Source organism: Uranotaenia lowii, chromosome 3 (genome assembly GCF_029784155.1).
Source record: "Uranotaenia lowii strain MFRU-FL chromosome 3, ASM2978415v1, whole genome shotgun sequence".
Taxonomy (NCBI): Eukaryota; Metazoa; Arthropoda; class Insecta; order Diptera; family Culicidae; genus Uranotaenia; species Uranotaenia lowii.
Genome location: NC_073693.1, coordinates 304,684,351 through 304,707,195, shown reverse-complemented (window position 1 = coordinate 304,707,195; position 22,845 = coordinate 304,684,351). Strand labels below are relative to the sequence as shown.

The following is a 22,845-nucleotide window of genomic DNA, read 5'->3' as shown; positions in this document are numbered from 1 at the left end:
AAGAATCTGACACATTTTAAGCCTGCAAAATATTACCAATTTGTTTTAAATGCTGTGATTGGTCATGGCAAGTATGAATTTTTCCTTAAAATGCCCCTGTGTCATGATAATTTAACAATTTAGGTTTTTCTTCATTTTGATCTAAATTTTAAAACACTTTTAATAAGGTGTCACCAAGCAGAGAAAAACGAATAAGACAATATTTTCTGACACATCGATAGAAGAGAATCTAAATTATGATTTTATGCTAAAAAATCATACTGAACTCGCTAAGGTATGCTTTTCATGGGTATGTTCTATCACGGCCCATGCGCTCTTTATAACGCGCCAATCGTAGTAGGCTGAAAATAGCATTAATTTTTCAAAAAGGCCAATTTCCATTGAAAATGAACAAAAAGTTCAAAGCCATATTTTGAGCGTTAATTCAGCCCAAAAAATCTATTTTTCATTTTTTGTTAAATTTCTATTAGTCCATTTTGATTTTCTTTTCAGTAAAAGTGTCTGTATGTATTGGTGTGTTTTCGGTCTTCGGCTGCTCTCGGGTGTGTTCGGCTGCTAGGCGCGTATTGAATACACAGCGGCGCGTATTCGCAACACAGTTTCGTTCTGTGGCTTTGAATATGGTTTTTAAAAATCATGTTTTTGGAGAAACTATAGCAATTTGAGTAATGAAAAATCATAGGAATTTGTAGAAAACACTTTTCTTCAACGATTACACCCATTTTTAACACAATTTGTACGTGGAATACACAGAAAATCAGCGATTCGCTTAGGTGGCGCATAATAGGGCATGTTCCCCTATATCGCATCAGAATGGTCACTAAATTACTAAATTACATATTGAAAACAAACTTGCCTGGCTTGGGGATCGAACCCCGACCTTCGTGGTGAGAATCGAACATGCTACCTCTAGACCACGCCTAGATGTTGTTCTAAATGAAACTAAAACTCGAAGTGGTGAATTGATTTTGAAAGCACATCAATGCACTTTTTGTGACTTATCTAATCACGGTTTGAGCACATTTGTGCCCTTTATGTGACTTACCAAATCCCGTATTGCGCACTTTTGTGCCCTTTATGTGACTTAAGTCTCGTATAACGTACGTATAGATCCCTTTTGCAACTTTCAAGTTCGTAAATGAGTACATATAGTTCACTAATGGGAATTGGGCAAAACAAGTCACATACAACGTACATATTAATCACTTTTACAACTTTCAAGTTCATTTATGAGTACATAAAGTTCACTGAAGGGAATTGGGTAGTTGATTCTCTTTGTCAGCCAATATGTAACTTTTAATGTCTTCATTCAAGTAAATATGTGACTTTTGGTTGCTTGGGTATCTCCCTTGGTTCCAGTTGTCTCTGCGTCCAATACTGCACAGTAGCCCCGGCCGATTTAAGATGGGTAGTAAATGTACTTTTACTACTCACCGGGATGCTGTCAAGATCTGGATATGAATGTATCATAAGCAAAAGCATAAGCAGCTCAATTCAGGTGAACTTCATCTCGTTACAGGTTGATTTACCTTTGTTTGGATTCACCTTTCTTCCCGGTCAATTGTACCTTATTTTCCAGCTCGATGCAGGTAAACTTTACCTCTTCACTGTGAGGTCAATTTCACCTCGAAAAGGTTGAAGTTATCTTTTCGACTTCCACGAGTGTTCACCATGCTATGTCGGTAAATTTTACCTTTATTTTATTTTCTGTGTGTAGTTTGTATGCAAAATACAGTAAAGCTACTAAAGTGCTTCAGCACAGAACAAGTTTTCGAGCCAAGACCCGGCAAACTAGGAGTTCTTGGATTAGTTGCTCAAAGTATGGCCCAAGTGATATGGCCATGCAGTCGATAATAAATCCCGGCTGGAGGTGGCCGGCTTGTGGTTCTCGAGATGTGTGAACTTTTGCGGAGGCCCGGTAAATCGGGCTCAACTTTAGTGGTGTAGCAAACCAAGTCTAGTGGCGCATGGCGGTGAATTACACAGAATTAATCAAATTGAAGATAGAAAAAGGGAGGGAATGTAGTATCAAAATAGTCAGGTATTTCTATACCTACTGTTTATCTTATGTCAAATAAAGATCATTATAAGTTTAATCGGGGATATTGAAAATTCAAGTTGCTACTGTAAACAGTTGAATTAAGTTAGTTTTTTTAAAGCAAACATGTTGTCAGATTTATATCGCCAAAAAGACATGTTGTCAGATTTATATCGCCGTTATAACTTTGTTATTATATTTAATGACATTTCGGCAAGATGAACTCTAGTAAAATAAGAACCAAAGATAAGTAGGAAATGATAGATGGATAGTTAAAGTTAGAACTTTTGAAGAAGAAACATTTGAAAGTTGGTTTTGAAAATTTAAGTCTAAGGCATGTGGGAGAGAGCTCAAACTAATCTGTTGAATCTTTGCTCAGCAACGGTCAATTATGTATGGGAGGCATAGCAATCACATTTTTTATTCACTTATTACAAGTTTCAATCAACATTGTGTTTAATAGACACCCGTTTATGACGTTCAATGTTGTTGTTTTTTAATCTTTCCGGAATAAAACAACCGAAGGAAAACCCCTCAGAGATTGTCCTTAAAGAAAAACACCGTCCGACATTCAATTTTGTGAACTTTCGTTGTAAGTGATGCAAACATTCCACAAATTAAGTTATTCGTGCTAGCAAATTGTGATCGACAGTGTGATTCTGCGTTACGATTGGCGATAACGCTTCCAAATGGCGTCAAATTCAAGTTCAGCTCTCGTTATCAGATTTAGTCTGAAGCCAAGTTTTCCCCTGAAACTACCGATCATGATGAGGTTTCCTGTTTCGTGTTTGGTGATTGTAATTTTTGCAGGTAAGAGCTTCGATTTTTAAATATTTTAAATATTTTGACATAGCATGGTTGAGTGCTTCAAAATATGAGAACTTTGTTTTATGAGCTAGGGGTCGAGGATCGTTTTATTGGAAACTTGAGGTAGATTGGAAAATGAACCAAAGCAATCGAATCGAGAGATTCCCTTTAATTCAACCACTGTAGTTCCTTTGATTCAGTTGAATTTTTCAATCAAGTAGGCTCACAATACTTTTTAGAGATTGGAAAGGCATTGAGAGGAACTTAGAAGTGGTACACAGAAATTTTAATTTACTTTAGATCTCTATTCACGCCATCTTTTGATGTTTGTTTAAACGAATTCCAGCTGTTAGTTTTGCTGCTACACCACCCTCGTCCTCGGATGTGGAGCAGGGCTTCGAAAAGTGGTGCTACGAAAACACCAAGTCAAACCAAGCCATCCTCAAAATGAAGCGTTCCTTCGAAAATACGACTCAAATTGAGCGATGCGTAATGCGTTACATCGACAAGGCGGACGAAAGCATGGACTGGAAGGCACTGGATGGAGCTTCAAAAAAACAAATTATCAACAAGTACAACTTCGAGGTGAAAAAGATCGATACTTTTAAAATTCAACTTTCTTTTCCCTTTTTCTGGCTCTAGGTATTGCAGAAGAGTCCGAACGATGACAACTTCTTGTTTTAGCGACCCGTTGGATACGTTGGCTATTTGTACCGGTGATACCAAACTTAGAGAAGTCAGACTTCTTTTCCGGAAAATGATCGCAAGCGCTATTGATACGATTTGCCGGAATGACGGTTCCATCATAAGGGGTCAGTCCGCATATTTGTCTTACTTTCCAAGCTAAGCTAACTCGATGCCACCCAATATTTTAGAACTTATCCCGGAAGATTACGAAATGTGCGGGGACCGTTTTCCGGAGATATTGCTGAGCTGTGGTGTGCCGTTGATGAAATCTTCACCGCTAGATCTTTCCTGTCGGAGGTTGAAGGAATTTCGCACCTGTGTTATGGAAAATTTCGAAGCCTGTGGCGTGGACCATCTGGAGCTGCCGACGGGCATGATGGACGCGATGTTGAATGAAGTCAGAAAGGCCAACGATTGTGGCTGCCAGGCGCCACAGCAGGAAGACTTTGAAATTGCTCCTTTTAAGTGATTTTTTTCTTAATATAGGTATACAACGTAGTAGAAGTCAGTGTGCTCAACGTAAAGCGTATTTCTTTAACTCAATTTTCTCACTCGAATCATCAGACATTGGATAACTTAATTTCGTAAGTTCGAATCAAAGAATTGCTTAAAGTTTAAAGTTCTGGACAAAATAAAGTACGCGCTCGCTATGAAACTTTCACTTCCTTGTAACCTTTGTTGCATAATTTCAAAGTAATATATTCGGATGAATTATAGCATTTTCGATTCTGTGCATATGTTTTTTACACTTGAGTATAGTTGTAGTAAAGTGTCAGTTGTCGCTTGGACAAATTAAAGTACGCACTAAAGTACCCCAAATGACGCAACTTTTGAAAATGTTGCGCTGCAGGCTAAGATTGGTCGTAGGCCCATTAAAAGATTTCATGCCAAATTTGAGCCACGATTTTTTTCTACGATTTCAAGATTCTCTTAATTGTAGCGTTTTTCCGACCGACCCGCCGTCGGAAGCGGCGGCCCCATTACATTGGTCTAGGTCTGCCGAGGCTTCCTAGGTCTGCGTGAAAGCTAGGGGTGATCCCTTAGCCCCGTCTGCCACGCGACAGCGTGAAGGACAATATTTCTTTAAAGTTCGAACGCACATCGTGAGGAGTCGGATACTAAAACGGTTTTCAAAGGACCATGGTTGACATTGAGTTAAATCAAGTATCCAAACCACAAAACATAATATCGGTCCTGAAATAATTTTAGTTGGAAACTTTCAAACAATTGGTTTCATTTGAAAAATCATTTTGAAAAATTAAATTTCGAATCATATGAAATTTACAAGAATTCATTAGATTTAACAGCACAAAAATAAAAAATTTAATAAATACAAGAGGAAATAATCTGGGATTTGTGTCATTCTGGGAAATGTTCTATTCTGGGGAAAAAATCTGGAAAATGTTCCATTCTGGGAAAAAAATTTCTGGTAAATGGTGCATTCTGGGGAAATTTTTTCTGGAAAATGGTTCACTCTGGGGTTTAATTTCGGGTATTTTTCATTCTGGGGAAAAGTCATTCTGGGCAATAGTTTTCGGGAAAATGGGATACAATCATTTCGAACATGTAATCCAAGTCCATAACACCTAGAAAAATATTGGGTTTTAAAAAGATAACTCTCTCTAAAATAGAAAAGGAAATCAAGTAATTTAGCCCTCCCCTTGAACTTGACATTATTTGACGAAATCGCAAGCATTTCAATTTGAATGTTCGAATATTTTGATGCCTCATTAACAGTGAGTAAGTAATATCACCCTTAAAATAGTTGGCCCATTTTTGAAGACTAATAACTTTTTATCTTAAACCTAATTGAAGTGCGGTCTTCGGATGAAATAACCGAACCATAATTGTATTCAAAGGAAATCGGCCGGAGGAAACCAAAATTATTGATGAAGAACTTTATTTTCATTTTTCATACAAACTCCAGGCTCGTTGAGCGACCCCTTTTCGTGATCCGATCTGGCCCAAATTTGGCATGAGATCTTGTACTAGGCCTTGGATCAAAGTTAGTCTGCAGCGCATAACATTTCACAGGTTTTAAATTTCCCATACAAATTTGGGTCAGTCTAGTACGCACTCTTAACAATCACATCAGTTCGCTTTTTCTCGGCACAGAAAATTGGTTATGCTTCTTATATTGCGGAAATTGCACCTATTTAGACTCCTGTGCAAATAATTTTCACGCAGAAATATTTTCGCACTGACGCACACATAGACAACCCGTGTCAGTTTTTCAAATCAGCCGTTGCTCGCTTCTGATTTTCGAATCACATTTCCGAACGGCATAATTGTTATTGTTTTGGCGAAAATTATTATGAAATGCAAACCAAGGAGTTTAATAACGAAAATTGACCGATCAACAAATGAAAAGAAACGAACAGAAAACAGAATGCATTCTGTACATTCGAGTACAAGAATGTAAGTGGAACAAATAAATCATGCATTATTCGGGCGTTTTTCGAATTACTGAAAAATTAGTCATAAAATTATGGATTCACTGACAACTTTTACTGACACACCAGTCGCAATTGTTTTTAATTCAATTTTATCCAATGATGTAAAAAATATCGATATGTGTCATTGTCTATGTATAGGTCTGTGAGAAGATTTTACTGCGTGCAAATTATTTGCCCGGGGGTCTAAATAGGTGCAATCTGCGCAGTTTGTTAAGGACGGCAACGGTGCGTATGAAAGTTGATTTTTTGGTAGAAATAATTTGACGTAACTGAACTCTGATGTTGGTCCTTTTTTCATATAGTCCCTTTTCAACTTTTAGCACATGATAGTTTATATAAAGAATGTGATGGTGTTAGTGAGTGCGGAATTGTTTCCTGTCAAATCAGATTCTCTCAATAGTCTAAAAATTCATGCAATTGACAATAGCTCAAAATACATAAAAATTCCTTCAACAAACCTTCAAAACAATAAGCTTAATTATTTGTTTATCATTTTTAGAGCGCGATAAAACCCTATTAGGATATATTGACAGTTCTACACGAACACCACCTTAGCAGGAGGCCTCAGCCATAACCTCAAACCATGAGAGAACAGAATCGATTTTTGAGAAGGGCGCACGATAAACGCGATTTTCTAGTACTAATTTCGACAAATTCGCCCTGTGGAAAAGCGATACACAGATGTTCGTGTTTTGATTTTTTTTTGGGTGTTCAGGGCTGCCAAGTGCATTGATATTTGGAAAATGATTATATTTTTTTAATTGCACTATTATTGAAAAACATTTTCATGAGTGCTGAGAATTTGCATCTTTCATGTGGATTTCTACTTGAATGTGGAATTAAACGCATCATTTATCTGAACGAAATAACAACTTACTGTATCGCACACTTAAAACGATGTAGCGCGAATTATGTGGATATGATTAAAATAATCAGAGCATATAGGCGATTATTTTCAAAGTCAACATAAACGGGGCTTTCATTCATTTACTTGTTTGTAACAGTGAATGATTCTGCATTCGTTTAGAAGTTAGAAATTACTCTTTTCTAATCTACCAAGCAGTGCCTGAAAATATATTCCAGACGTTTGGAATTCACCTTGAAAATTAATTAGCGAAAGATGGCTTATCTTCATCCGTTGAGGGACGCCCCGTAATGAATTCAAATGTTTAGCTGTTGATAGTTGAAAAATTTAATCAATTCATAAAAATTATAATTAGTTTAAACCAAGCAAACACTGATTTAAGTAACGCACCTAGCATCACTGGTGAGGCCGCCAGCAGATCAAAATTTGAGGTTATGGCTGAGGCCAATACTGTCGTCCGTATATACCCTTATAAGATGATGAAAAACAAATTTTTGAAGACATTTGAAAATTTTAAGATTAAAACCATCACACAATGGGAAAAAAGTGTATAAACCGCGAAGAATTTCAATATCTTCCGTCCTACATGAACAAATCTATGAGAATATACTTTCTGTAGTATTTGCACGTATAAAAGTTCTTAATTGATACTACCTTTGCATTAGTATACTTCTTGTACAATCATAGTTATCTGTTAAAATGTACACCCGCGATCGCTATTGATGTTACTTAGTAACACACCTAACGACGTGAAGAAAGTTTGATTGTTATTCGACCTCTGACTAGGATATCAAGCTGACGTGTCGATTACAGCTGCTAAGAAGATACTACACTTTCCTTTAGTGAAAATCGCTTGGATAAAGTTTCAGACGCCGCACTGTTTAACTGGCAACTGTGCCCCGTTATTTTGTATCAATGTGGAATGTTAAACGTCAAAGTGGTGAGACCACGTTTTTCACTCTTGTTTTGTACTTGCTATCAACCAAGGCCGTGCGAACGGGGGGGGGTTTTAGGGGTTTAACCCCCCCATGAAGATTTTTTCCAAGAAAAATTTTCATCGTAGTGACGGAAAATTACTTGATCTCAAATGTATTTAAAAATAAGTATTAACAAGCAAGTCAGAATTTTTTCTCGCCTCCGGCGGAATTTAGTCTTAAATCACCCTTGGCTTGAGACATTTTGATCTACGACACTATTCGACGTTTACGAATTGAAACTAACTTTGATTCTTAATAACAATTTATCTTTTGTATAGGAACTCAAAACTTGATATACAAAACCCCATCCTGCCTACCTTTTCAGAATGGGTATTTTTTTTAAGAAGTGTAACTAAATAAGAACAGAATTTGAGACGAACCAATTTTTTATTTAAAAAAATGGTTTATTTCATTACAAATGTTATGATGATATGAAATATTCTTCAAGAAACCAATTTCAGACTAAATTTTATTTCGTGTCTTTGTTCCTCTAAATGCTTATCACAACACATAATTTACACGAGGCCACAAAATTTACATTTTTCTGAGGTGCAATGAAATCAAAAGGTAATTTCGACTAATTTGGGACCCTGAATCTAAATATGCAATATTTCTATCAGCTTTTGTTATTAAAATTACTTTTGAAGATAAATAAAAAGTATTTGAGAAATTTCTGCACTTTAAAAAAAAACTCAAACAAAAACATATACAGTAAGGTTTTTTTTACACTGATATACGTACCGCGTAAAAAAAAACGTGTAAAAAAAAAACCGTGTTAATTCCCGAAAACCGTGTAAAAAAAACCGTGTTAATTCCCGAAAACCGTGTAAAAAAAGACCAATCGAATTCTGCAGCTCTGAAGTTCTGACACTTAAGACCTGAGACCTGAGACCTGAGACCTGAGACCTGAGACTTGAGACATGAGACCTGGACTTGAGAATGTAGACTAGAGACATGAGACCTGAGACTTTAAACATGACACCTGAGACTTTAGACATGACACCTGAGACCTAAGTCCACATTAGACCTGAGACCTGAGACTAGAAACCTAAGACATAAAACACGACAAGAGACTAAGAGACATGAGACCTGACACCTGAGACATGGGACATGAGACCTGAGACATGAGACTTGAGACTTAAGACATGACACCTGAGACCTGAGACATGAGACATGAGACATGAGACATGAGACATGAGATATGAGACCTGAGACCTGAGACATGAGACATAAGACATGAGACCTGAGGTATGAGACAAGAGCCATGAAAGATGAGACCTGAGACATGAGACTTTAGACTTGAGACAAGCTACTAGTGTTATAACCGCGAAAAATTAGATTAGCTCCGATTTCAACTGACGACCCCTCTAGTGAAAGGGTTTGACTAGTAGGTGACGAAAAATAGTGTCGCGAAATCGCTAGTACAAGCTACTAAGTATCGTGTAAGTATCGCGAAAAATTAGTTTAGTTCCGATTTCAACTTTCGACCGGTCAAGTGAAAGGGTTTGATTTGTAAGTAACGAAAAATAGTGTCGCGACTTCGCTAGTACAAGCTACTAGGATTAGTACCGCGAGAAATTAGTTAAGCTCCGATTTAGACATGCGACCTCTCTAGTGAAAGGGTTTGACTTGTAGGTGACGAAAAATAGTGTCGCGAAATCGCTAGTACAAGCTACTAGTGTTAGTACCGCGAGAAATTAGTTTAGCTCCGATTTCCACTTTCGACCGGTCAAGTGAAAGGCTTTGACTTGTAGATGACGAAAAATAGTGTCGCGACTTCGCTAGTACAAGCTACTAGGATTAGTACCGCGAGAAATTAGTTTAGTTCCGATTTCAACTTGCGACCCCTCTAGTGAAAGGGTTTGACTTCTAGGTGACGAAAAATAGTGTCGCGACTTCGCTAGTACAAGCTACTAGTGTTAGTACCGCGAGAAATTAGTTTAGCTCCGATTTTAACTTTCGACCGGTCGAATGAAAGGGTTTGACTTCTAGGTGACGAAAAAAAGTGTCGCGAGTTCGCTAGTACAAGCTACTAGGATTAGTACCGCGAGAAATTAGTTAAGCTCCGATTTCAACTTGCGACCCCTCTAGTGAAAGGGGTTGACTTGTAGGTGACAAAAAATAGAGTCGCGAAATCGCTAGTACAAGTTACTAGTGTTAGTACCGCGAGATATTAGTTAAGCTCCGATTTCAACTTTCGGCCGGTCGAATGAAAGGGTTTGACTTCTAGGTGACGAAAAACAGTGTCGCGAGTTTGCTAGTACAAGCTACTAGGATTAGTACCGCGAAAAATTAGTTAAGCTTCGATTTAAACTTGAGACCCCTCTAGTGAAAGGGTTTGACTTGTAGATGACGAAAAATAGTGTCGCGTGTTCGCTAGTACAAGCTTCTAGTGTTAGTACCACGAGATATTAGTTTAGCTCCGATTTTAACTTGCAACCCTCTAGTGAAAGGGTTTAACTTGTAGATGACGAAAAATAGTGTCGCGTGTTCGCTAGTACAAGCTTCTAGTGTTAGTACCGCGAGAAATTAGTTAAGCTCCGATTTCAACTTGCGATCCCTCTAGTGAAAGGGTTTCACTTGTGGGTGACGAAGAGTAGTGTCAAGCCCTTTCACTTGATCGGTTGAAAGTTGAAATCGGAGCTTAACTAATTTCTCGCGGTACTAACACTAGTAGTTTGTACTAGCGAACTCGCGACACTATTTTTCGTCACCTGCAAGTCAAACCCTTTCACCAGAGGGGTCTCAAGTTGAAATCGGAGCTTAACTAATTTCTCGCGGTACTAACACTAGTAGCTTGTACTAGCGAATTCGTGACACTATTTTTCGTCACCCACAAGTAAAACCCTTTCACTAGAGGGGTCGCAAGTTGAAATCGGAGCTAAACTAATATCTCGCGGTACTAATCCTAGTAGCTTGTACTAGCGAAGTCGCGACACTATTTTTCGTCACCTGCAAGTCAACCCCTTTCACTAGAGGGGTCGCAAGTTGAAATCGGAGCTAAACTAATTTCTCGCGGTACTAATCCTAGTAGCTTGTACTAGCGAAGTCACGACACTATTTTTCGTCATCTGCAAGTCAAACCCTTTCACTTGACCGGTCGAAAGTTGAAATCGGAGCTGAACTAATTTCTCGCGGTACTAACACTAGTAGCTTGTACTAGCGAACACGCGACACTATTTTTCGTCATCTACAAGTCAAACCCTTTCACTTGACCGGTCGAAAGTTGAAATCGGAGCTAAACTAATTTCTCGCGGTACTAACACTAGTAGCTTGTACTAGCGAAGTCACGACACTATTTTTCGTCACCTACAAGTCAAACCCTTTCACTAGAGGGGTCGCAAGTTGAAATCGGAGGTTAACTAATTTCTCGCGGTACTAATCCTAGTAGCTTGTACTAGCGAAGTCGCGACACTATTTTTCGTCACCTACAAGTCAAACCCTTTCACTAGAGGGGTCGCAAGTTGGAATCGGAGCTAAACTAATATCTCGCGGTACTAACACTAGTAACTTGTACTAGCGAACACGCGACACTATTTTTCGTCATCTACAAGTCAAACCCTTTCACTAGAGGGGTCGCAAGTTGAAATCGGAGCTTAACTAATTTCTCGCGGTACTAATCCTAGTAGCTTGTACTAGCGAATTCGCGACACTATTTTTCGTCACCCACAAGTCAAACCCTTTCACTAGAGGGGTCGCATGTTGAAATCGGAGCGAAACTTATTTTTCGCGGTACTAATACTAGTAGCTTGTCTCCGGTCTCAGGTCCAAAGTCTCATGTCTCAGGCCTCAGGTCTCATGTTTCATGGCTCTTGTCTCATGCCTCAGGTCTCATGTCTTATGTCTTATGTCTCATGCCTCATGTCTCATGTCTCATGTCCCATGTCTCAGGTCTAAAGGCTCATGTTTCATGGTTCTTGTCTCATGCCTCAGGTCTCAGGTCTCAGATCTGATGTCTCATGCTGGGGTCTCAAGTCTAATATCCCTTGTCTCAGGTTCCAGGTCTCAGGTCTCATGTCTAATTTCTAATGTTTCATGTCTCAGGTCTCATGTCTCATGTCTCATGTCTCATGTCTCAAGTCTCAGATCTCAGGTCTCAGGTCTCAAGTCTCAGGTCTCAGGTCTCAGGTCCCAGGTCCAAGGTCCAAGGTCTCAGGTCCCATGTATCATGTTCTTAGTCTAAGAGATAAGATTTTCCCAACTTCAAAAAGATTCTAAGTGTTTTCCTTTGAAAAGGACTTAGAATATTTTCTCTCAAAAACCGTGTTAATTCGCGAAAACCGTGTAAAAAAAGCCGTGTAAAAAAAAACCGCGTAAAAAAAACCGTGTAAAAAAAAACCTTGGTGTAATTTAAAAATAAAAATTTAAAATTTATAAACTTTCCTCAAGACTTCAAGTAATTTCGTGTTCTGCGAAAAAACTTATGGAAGTTGTACGTTTTTTTATTAACTTTTTCTCATTTATCAAACTCTAAAGAAGATTTTAACCAAACTATATTTTAAATATTTTTTTAAGCATACATGTATATTTTTTGCAGCTTACAACAAACATGATAAATGAAATCAAGTTTTTTTTAACACTTTCTGCAGTAATTTCAAAAATACTTGTAATGATGTCTTTCCATTTCTTTTAAAAGATGTTGATTTTTTCTTTTTTAGATCATGAATCATTTTCATCATAATATTATTCCTTTATTGGATGAAGTATGATAAACAGAATCAGAATCAGATTTTTTTTCATATAAGTAGGTTTATTGTTTAAACAGTTATCAATGTTTGATTTTACATAAAACTAATACATTTTAAATTTCTTTATCACCAAAACTGAAAGTGTTCGACCAAATTTGATAAAAAAAAATCGAGTTTAGGATGCTAAAATCTACCGAATCAATCATTGAAAAAACACCAAAATGCTGTTGCCTTGAGTCATCAATTAAATTATGTATATGGCTATGGTAAAACGTGTTTATTAAAAAAAATCTTCTTAAATATTTAAAATCACTTACTTTTTTCATTTTCGTATTTTCTTTAAATTTTCAAATAAATTAATTGAATTTTAAAGTACAGTTTTTCTTTCAATTCTTTATTTGACTTGCCGAATTTTTTTGTAATTTTTTTTTAATTTTAGAAATAATTTTAACAATTTTGTCTTTGTGATTTAATTCTGAATTTTTGTGTACTTGACACATAAGCTCTTAAATATAAATTTTTAATAAGAAAAGCATAATTTCAACCTTCTGTTCTTTCCAGGACTCAATATTTCAACCAAAAGTGACAAAATACTTGGCGCTTGTAATTTTAAACTTTTTTTCATTAGTTTTTTTTAATAAAATCGTTTTTTATGAATCGATCATGAATTTTAAATTAATCTTAAAAAATTTGAAAAATAATTCGAAGTAGCAACTTTAAACTTAGTTTTTATGCGAAAAGTTAACTAACTTTGTATTTGCTTTGTTAGCATAGCATAGCATAGCATTGGGTGACTACACACATCTTGAATTGGCTGATACAAGAGGTACAACTAACAATCAAGCCCAACACTAGATGCCAAAATGAGTACCTGGGTTCAATACTCATTTCAAGTGTTGTTATTGAGAATCAGTGTGGTACCATAATGCACACCGTGACAAGTCAATGTAATCATATAGGGATAATCTGAACAGCAAAATGAACTTTTCAGGTGCAAGAGAACTCATGCGACCCTACATACAAGGATGCTGTTTCAGATAGGTAAAGGGAGGGCTATTAATTGTGTTTATAGGAAATCCCACTTGGCAGATAGGATTGATGGGTAAAAATATTGAAATGTACACAAATAGAAAATTAAATATAAATGGAAAGAGCTCACCAACTAACTTTGTATTTGCTTTGTTCTTTCAATATTAACAACAAAACTTGGAACTCTTTATTTTTCTTATTTTTCAGTTTTGATTGATAATTAATTAAACGAAATTACCCATTTCCCAACATTTCCTTGTCAGTATAATTGAACATGAAGTTATTATTTTGAACTTCAAAAATGAACTTCTTAAGCTGTTTATTTTTATAACTGGAGGATTTTTTTATGAAAAAGGTTTTATCTCTGACTTCTTACACTGGTACTTTTCAAATAATAATAAAAATATTCTTTTTTCTATCAAATTAAATTAAACCATCAACCATTGTATAAATTCTTCAAAATTCAAAATTGTTTTTTTTTCAGTTATCAAAAATTCACATTTTAAATCCCAATTAAAATGTTTTTGTTCAAAATACTTAAGCTAAATTTTTCAATCAGCTCTTCAGTTGAAAATAATAAAAATGAATTTAAGTTAAGATGAATAAAAATTAAAAAAATATTATCATTTTCCTAACAATTAATCATGGTTAGTTTTTTATTCGTTTTACATTTATTTGAGAATTTCGATTTGTTTTAAACTCTGTGTTTTGGAAACGATTATTTTAAATTTTCTTAGAAATTCTTTTGAAAAAAATTTTAGTTCGGAATAAAGAACATCATTTTGAAATAAATTCTCAATGACTTACCGAAAATTATAAACTTCCATTGTGATATGATTTGAAAATTTTGTTTTTTTTTAATCAGTTTTTTTTTTTAGTTTGTGTCGTTATCATGAGTGAGAAACGGTGTTAGAGATTCCTTTCCTTTTTTATTATTTATTTTGGTATTGTTATTATTTTTAGCTAAATTTGAATTTTGAAAACCCCCCCCCATGGACGGGCCCTTCGCACGGGCCTGCTATCAACAACAATTATAAATCGTTTTCTCTTGTTAAAACCGCGTGTTTTGAGTTGTTCTTTATCCGTAATTCCATCCGAGTTCCCTTCGCTTGAGCGTACGCAATCCTGTGCAGTGTCCACTCTGCCCACAGGTTATGGGCCCAGAGTAGCTCGCGAAAGTTAAGAGTTCCGGAGCTCGAAAGTGCAAGAAAACAGCGGATTTAATTTCGGTCGAAAAGTTTACATTTGCAGCAGCAGTAGGAAGATGGTCGCCGCCGTCGGAAAAGTGTCCAAGTTGACAAAAATTGGCTCTCCTGGAAGTTTGGTATGGAGCAAAGACGATACAAAAGCACGGGCAACAAAAGAGTTATGTATCGAGGAAAGTCAGTACAGTCTCGTACAAAACGCCGCGAGTCCTTATGATTTGTGGCATCGGCTAAGGAACCACCACGAGCGAATTAGTGTTCGTTCGAAAGTTTCCCTAATGCGTAAATTGTGCAATCTCCAGTTGAGTGAGGGGGGGTGATTTGGAAAAGCACCTCTTGAAAATAGATTGTCTTTTCAAGAAGCTGCAAAGTGCCGGGCAAGTGTTGGACGCATCGCTCCAAATCGCAGCGATTTTGCAAGGCCTTCCGGATCATCGGCGGAAGGAGCGATCGTGTAAATCCAGGCACGATCAGGTACAGGCCTTGAAGAGTGCTGTGAGAAGTGGTGGTAGGGATGTAGTGATAAAGTGTCATCGCTGCGGGGAGAACCACTTGATGCGAAATTCCCAGCAGTGGAAGTCTGAGCAAAAGCAGCAAGAAGAAAATAAAAAGAATTTCGGGTATGAAGCTAGATTAGCAAGTGTCGAAAGCGCGAGTGCGGTTGTTTTTCTTTTGGATGATGACCAGTACCGTAACTGGATCATCTATAGTGGCGCGACGACAGAAATGCATTCATTTTCGTTGAACCCGAGTGTTTCTCCGAATGTTGTGTTGGACGATGGGGTCCAACTGGTTGTGTTGTTGTGTTTGGGAAAACTCAGTGTGAAATTCCAGATATTTCGGGCAAAATGATTGCTGTGGGGGACGCTCTGGGTAATTTGTACCACTTGGTGATCGCGGAGGAAGCGAACAATGTGAAGTGCAATCGTCACACAGAGCTATGTCAGCATCAATGGCGTAGAAGATTCGGCCACCGTAAGCCTGCTGCTGTGGATAGAATCCATAGAGAAAAGTTGGGTGTAGGACTAAAAGTGAACTACTGAAGACGAAAGATGAGGCGGTTGAGCGCATGATGAAGCGTATGTGGAAAATCTGTTCAATAGAAAACCTCGAATTGTACGTACTGATAGTGGAGGCTAGTATTATAATAGAAGACTCCAGAATTTCTGCGCCAAGGAGGGAAGCAAGGCACATACCACTGCCTATAATCCCCAAAAGAACGGCATCGCCGAACGACGCAAAAGATATCTACAAGAAATGGCTCGGACGATGCCTCCTCGATGCCGATTTTCCGAAAAAGTTTCGGGGTGAGGCGGTCGTCACCGCAGCGTATTTGCAGAACCGGTTGCCTTCCCGTTCTGTGGACATGACCCCGTATGAGAGATGGTATGGCAGAAAGCCAACTCTGGGTAACTTGTATGATGCCCTGCGTGGGTGCAGATACCCAGCGTTAAGCGTAGTAAGCTTGATAGTACAGCCGAATAGATGATTTTCATCGGCTATGCGGAACAATAGAAAGCTTATCGGTTTTTGAATTTGACAACTGGTCAGGTGAAGATTAGTCGAGATGCGAGATTCCTCGAGATCCAGAAGGATGTGGCTCCGAAGAGTGCACCCGAAGAGATAATCGTGGAGCAGGGCATAGATGTTTTGATATTTCCGAGCAGAGCTTCGGGAAATGAACAACCGATAGAATAACCACCGCGAGATGAAGATGTTTATTCCGAAGGCAGTGACCAAAGGTGAACTTGAACAGTACCTATATTGACCTTGACAGTACTCCAACGAATGCAACGAATAAATCTGTAGAAGAGCAGAATGGAAACTCGACACAGCGTACTCGTGGTAAACTGCCCGCTCGCATGTCAGTGGGAGTTGCCGTGGAATCAGTTCAGTAACCAGCTACCTACAGTGGAGCAGTGAAGACTCTGGAATGCAAATTCTGGAAAACGGCGATGAATGACGAATTCCAGTCGCACATGAAGAACGGTACCTAGGAGTTGAGCGACCTGCCAGCTGAGAAGAAAGTAGTTGAGTCGGTAAGTGTGTAAGGCCATAGAGAATGAAGTCGGCGAGATAGTTCGCTTCAAGGCACGCATTGTAGCGCAAGGCTACGTACAGCAAATTCAGACTTATAAACCATCGACATTTTCTCTAACAGTCGCACAACCTGCTTTTATCAGTTTCATTGTTCGTGCCATCAAACGAATGCGACTAAACATCTGCGGAACAGTCGACTACCGTCAAACGAAGCAACGAGCATTCTTCTTTGTGTGATTGTCGTACGAAATTTCGTGTCTTGGTACATGAGAGCGATAATTTGATGGTCAAACAACCAGAATTTCCGACAGTTTACGACGTCGCCTATCTTTTTCACGCAACAGAACCTACAGACTCTCATGTGAAAAAAAATCCGCCGCTCTGCAGCGCCGGGTGATGTTTGGATGTTTTGGCCGAACAATGTGTAATGATTAATTACGCATAAGGAATGAAAGTCAAACGACTAACCACTACAAAGATCAAAATTTCATTTGACATTTTTTTGCTCTCCGATCAAACGATTGCGCTCTCCATGATTGTCAAGAACGATGTGTTGTGGACGTCTCCGAAAAAGTTCAAACTATAGTGACCACTTACAGCGATACGGAAAAGATTTTGACGAGGTTTTCGCTCCGGTTACGCGTCATGCAATGCAACATTGACACCATTGCTAGCATTGGCTGGAAAAGAGAAGATGTGTTGAAGCATCTGGATGTTGAAACAGCATATCAGTATGGCGACATCGATGAGGAAATATTTATGCGCCAACTAGCAGGATATGAAGTTAAGGGCCAGGAGGAGAAAGTTTGCCGCTTATGCCGAAGCATCTACGGTGTTCGCCAATCCGCCCGATGCTGGAATAAGAAGCTTTCGGAAGTATTGAAGAAGATCGGCTTTGTAGGCAGCTACGCCGATCCGTGTTTGTTTGCAGCAGAACGAAAAGGTACGAAGATCTATTTGGTGGTATATGTCGACGACTTCCTAGTCGAATAATCGAGCGAGGAGGAGATCTTACGAGTCTAGAATCAACTAGATAAAAGTTTCGAGATCAATGTGCTCGGAAATGCGAAGTTCTTCCTGGGCATGGAGATTGCTCGTGACGACGAAGGTGTGTACAGCCTCAGTGTAAAGAGATAGGGGAGAGGCGGGCTATATGCGCATATTAAAGAAAGCACCCATTTTCTCTCATATTCCAATAGATAGGAGTCTGAAAATTATATACACATGAGCGGACATCTGTTTTGTATACGTTAGAGCAATTTTTCTGTAAAAATCTCTTACAGTTTTTGTGAAAATAATTTTATAACAAAAGAAGTCAAAATAGCCGATTTCCGAAAATGGCAGGCTTAATGCGCATATTTATATTTTTAGCTATATTTCATTAACACTTGTAATATTTTAATATTATTTAATTGAAAATGGTAGAAACGGATGTTAAGCATACGACAAGGCTGAAATTTTGGTGGAATTTTTTAAAACCAATAATTATTTTGCAGGAAACCTAATAAAGTGTGCCATATAGCCATATTTTATGGTAATATTTTGTTCATATCAAAGGATCAAGGATTACACTCTGTACAGAAGCGTTGTGGTTACAATATAGTATATCGCGGTGTGCGCTAGGCAGGATATCGCAGGAATATCGGGCCTGAAGTTTAACAACCCAACCGAACGCGGCTAAACGAGTGATTCGGTATTTGAAGTCCACCAAACACTGGCAGTTGAAACTTGGTAAAGGCGAGAAGAAGCTGGAAGCGTATTCCGATTCGGACTGGGCAGGATATACGAGCACAAAAAAGTCTTCGACTGGTTTTGTTGTGATTTACTGTGGAGCATTAGTCTCGTGGGCAAGCCGAAGGCAAGATTGTGTCGGCTTGTCGACCAGGGAGGCCGAGTACGTTGCGCTGGAAGAGACATGTCAAGACGTAATTTGGATGCGTCGTCTCCTGGAAGAATTGAGTGACAAGTAAGCGGCGAATAATCTTAAACGAGGACAACCAGGGCTGTCTGTACTTTGTTCGATCTGAGAGGACTTCGAAAATATCGAAACACATCGAAACGAAGAAGTGTTTCATCAGGGATCTGTGCGAGAAGGGGACAATTGACCTGGTGTATTGTTCAAGCCATAACTCCATTTTCCAATGCGTGCGTTGGCTCGAATTCGATTCCTTGGGAAAAAAAAGATTGGTCTCATTCGCTTCAAAATTTTCAAGTCCGAACTTATTTTTTATAATTAATTGAAAAATATAAGGTAATCGAGAGTAAAATCAAAAATAACTCCATTTTCCTAAACACAAATATTTGAATTTTTGTGATAAATTTTCCGATGCCACTGCTTACCGCGAACCAAATGATGGCATTTTTTCCGCTCGAACTGTGAGTAACGCTGTCGGGTTTCGATTCGGATTTTTGTTGTTTATTCCCCAAGATTTTTCTGAAGGAAAAAAAAACGCCATACCCACATAGAGCCACTTCATTCATAATGCTTTTCCCCATATGTGGGTTAGGCAGAAAAATCCCATAGAATGAAAGTGGCAAAACTCAAGAATGAGGCCCTGCAAATATGGGGAACACCACCAACTCCGACCATCATGACGCGTCATGAAAACGGGCATTGGGGTTGGAGGTGAGGCGGCAAATTGTCAACGACAAACGACAGTGAAAGCACGTTTCAATAAATTTATTGCACTTCGGTACGGTTCATAAACTTAGTTGAAATGTCGTGTTATGATCGTGTGCGCGCCAATTTCTTTTGGCACTTTATGTGTGCCTTTTTTCCTTCGTTTTTTTTTTCAGCGTTAAGGTAAAGCGAGTTGATATCAATAACCTTTTAGACATATTTTTTGCCTAAGGAATGTAAAATAAAATGGAAAGTCAATTGAATAGTGCTATTTATGACATTTCGGCTTTAAACGTCACAAATTGCTGGTGGGTTCAACTTTAAGTCGACTCTCAGCATCCCGCAAATGTTGCACAACTCGCACAGAACGTCCGATAAATTAGATTAATTGTACCACAACTGACATCTTTGCATATCAAATTGAAAATTAGAACAAAAATTCATGGTGGAACACCCACACCCGGGCTACACGCTCAGCTGGGAAAAGACGTAGCGCTAAATTAAAATATCATAATTGAAACATAATTCATAAACACGAAGGGAGCGACACAGTGACTCGAAGTCGGCTGCCGGTGTTGAGCGAGAGATAAAAACGGAAAGAAAAACAAAAACCTTAAAAGTTCTTCTTCCTGAGAGGCAAGAAAAATAAAGACGAACTACCACCGAAAGTCCACACAAATGTGGATTTGTTTGGTGGGAGAGTTGAGCAATGAAAGTGGAAAAAAAATTTAAAAAGACGAAGTAATAAGAGCAAGTCAACCACAAAGTGAACTAATTACACCCGAGATAAGCCAAAGTCAAAGTAGACAGTGAAGTTGAGGAGGAAGTTGTTGAGGAAGGGGAAAAAGTTGCATTGGCGCCCACGATCATCTTCACCATCATCAACATCGCCATCAGAAGAAGAAGACACAAAAAGTGATATAAAATGCCACGTGGACTTGGCACTGCCACCCGCATATTATTTTGCTCCTCGTCACCACGCCACGCCAATCGTAGTAGGCCAAAGAGACCACGAGAAAAAAAAATGAAAACTGGAACTGGAAGCAAGTGACAACACCACAAGAAATTATGCTTTATGGCTGCGGTCGGGCAGATAAAAAATTCAAATGAAATTATGAAAAAATAAAAACATACTTGTCTTAGGACAGGAGTTTGGCGTCTTCCTATAAAACAGTTCTCCAGATTTTTCTACCCAAATGATTTGCGGCGGAGAAGTATGGGAAACGAATTGGTCTTTGCTGGCGTCTTAGGACGACAGAGCAACCAAAACAGAAAAAAACGGGAGTTTATAGATGGCGCGAGGTGGAATTTTCCATTAATTCCCTTCTGGAATTAGCATATTAATCATAATTTTACACTCGATAAATATGAGCGGCTATTGTGAGGCTGCTTTCGAGCTTAAGCAAATGTTGGAATATCATCTGTAAAAAAAACTGAAAAAGCTTCTACTTTTATAAGTAGCGTTACGCACATTTGTGCATTTAAATGTGTCAACTATAGCAAACAAGTGACATCCCAAGCAACAATTTTAGCTTTATTACAGTCATCACAACTTCAATGGAAGTATACCATTAATCTACATAAATATCTAAAGCGCATTCTATACATCACCAGAACTCTTATAAAGCTAAAATTTGACTGTTTGGCCCAGTTCTAGAAACGACATTGTGTGAATGGATTAAACCAAAATCGCGTCATTTGCTTCAAGCGTGCACGCAGTCAGTCATCCAGTCAGTCAGCGAGCAAGCCAGCCAGCCGAGAAGTGCGTGCGGTTTCCAGCGGCGGTGGACCGCTAGTGCTAGTTCCGGGCTTCGGAGCTCCAGACAGGTCTGTCCATTTGGCGACCGTGGCAGGTGGTAAATCGTTATCTCGATAAAACGAGATATCATCAAAATAAATAGATCCGAAAAGCAAAACAAGCGTGGTTAATGATTCACGATGAATTTATTTGCATCACACTTGATTTGCTATTTGGGGTATTACATAGTTCGCATTTTGTGGAAAAATTGTCGCTAACATTGCGTAAATTATCGTTGCAAAGAAAGTCGGTGATCAACAGAGATCTCATTCCGTCCAAGTATTTAAGATAATTTCGTTCAACGATATTTGAAAGAGAGATAGAATTGATAGGATGCATTGCAGAAGCCAAGTAGACGAATTTTCTAAAACAGAAACAAACTTGCTGTCCATTAAAAGGTGATACGGTCAAAATTTGGCAATATCAACTTAACTTATTTCTTTCAATTTTGTATTTAAAAATCCTGAACACCCCTCATTTTGAAGGTGTGTGTGTAGAATGTTGCTCCTATTTTGATTTTGGAATTCACTCTTCAGTTGTCAAAATGCCGTCCAAGGAAGAAGAGCAGCGTATCAAAATTTTGCTCGCGCATCGTGAAAATCCGAGCAACTCGCACGCAAAGCCGGCAAAATCGCTAAAAGTTGCCAAATCAACCGTTACAAATGTAATTAAAGTGTTTGAGGAACGTTTGTCGACAGCCAGGAAGTCGTCTGGATTGGGGGGAAATCGAAAACTGGAAGCCGCTGAGACGACAAAGAGAGTTGCCGGTAGTTTCAAGCGAAACCCTAACCTCTCTCTCCGAGATGCCGCAAATAAGCTGGGTGTATCGTCTACAACCGTGCATCGAGCTAAAAAACGAGCCGGACTATCGACTTGCAAGAAGGTAGTGACTCCAAATCGCGATGATAAACAAGAAACGACGACCAAAGCGCGATCCCGGAGGCTGTACACGACGATGCTGACGAAGTTTGACTGCGTGGTAATGGACGACGAAACCTACGTCAAAGCCACTACAAGCAGCTTCCAGGACAGGAGTTTTATACGGTAAAAGGAAGGGGAAAGGTAGCAGATATTTTCAAGCACATGAAAATGTCAAAGTTCGCGAAGAAATATCTGGTTTAGCAAGCCATCTGTACCTGTGGCTTGAAAAGCAGCGTTTTCATAGCTTCCGGGACTGTCAACCAAAAAATTTACGTGAAAGAGTTTTTGAATAAACGTCTGAAGAAACACGGTTGTTCCGTACTGTTTTGGCCGGATTTGGGATCTTGCCATTACGGTAAAAAGGCCATGGATTGGTAGGCCGCCAACAACGTGCAAGTGGTTCCCAAGGACAAGAACCCTCCCAACACACCAGAGCTCCGCCCAATTGAGAAATACTGGGCTATTGTCAAGCGGAACCTAAAGAAGACCAAAAAACTGCTAAGGACGAGCAGCAGTTCAAGGCAAACTGGCTTTCAGCGGCGAAGAAGATGGAAAAGGTGGCTGTACAAAATCTGATGTCAGGGGTTAAGCGTAAGTCCCGGCAATTCGGATTTGGAAAAGCGGAAGCCTAACTGAATATTTTTCCTGAATTTTATAATAATTGAACTTGAAAAAGAAATTTAATTTGAATTTTTAAATAAACGATTTCACCGA

The 22,845-nt window shown here is 38.7% G+C and overlaps 1 protein-coding gene across 1 annotated transcript; it reads left to right on the top strand.

Moving 5' to 3' along the window:
• The first annotated feature begins 2,690 nt into the window (after window positions 1-2,690).
• Window positions 2,691-4,204, top strand: LOC129756204 (uncharacterized). The gene is made up of 4 exons (XM_055753007.1): window positions 2,691-2,848; window positions 3,192-3,417; window positions 3,488-3,657; window positions 3,721-4,204. Exons 1-4 carry the CDS (start codon window positions 2,728-2,730, stop codon window positions 3,999-4,001), a joined length of 798 nt encoding a protein of 265 aa, XP_055608982.1. The 5' UTR covers window positions 2,691-2,727; the 3' UTR covers window positions 4,002-4,204.
• Window positions 4,205-22,845: the final 18,641 nt, after the last annotated feature.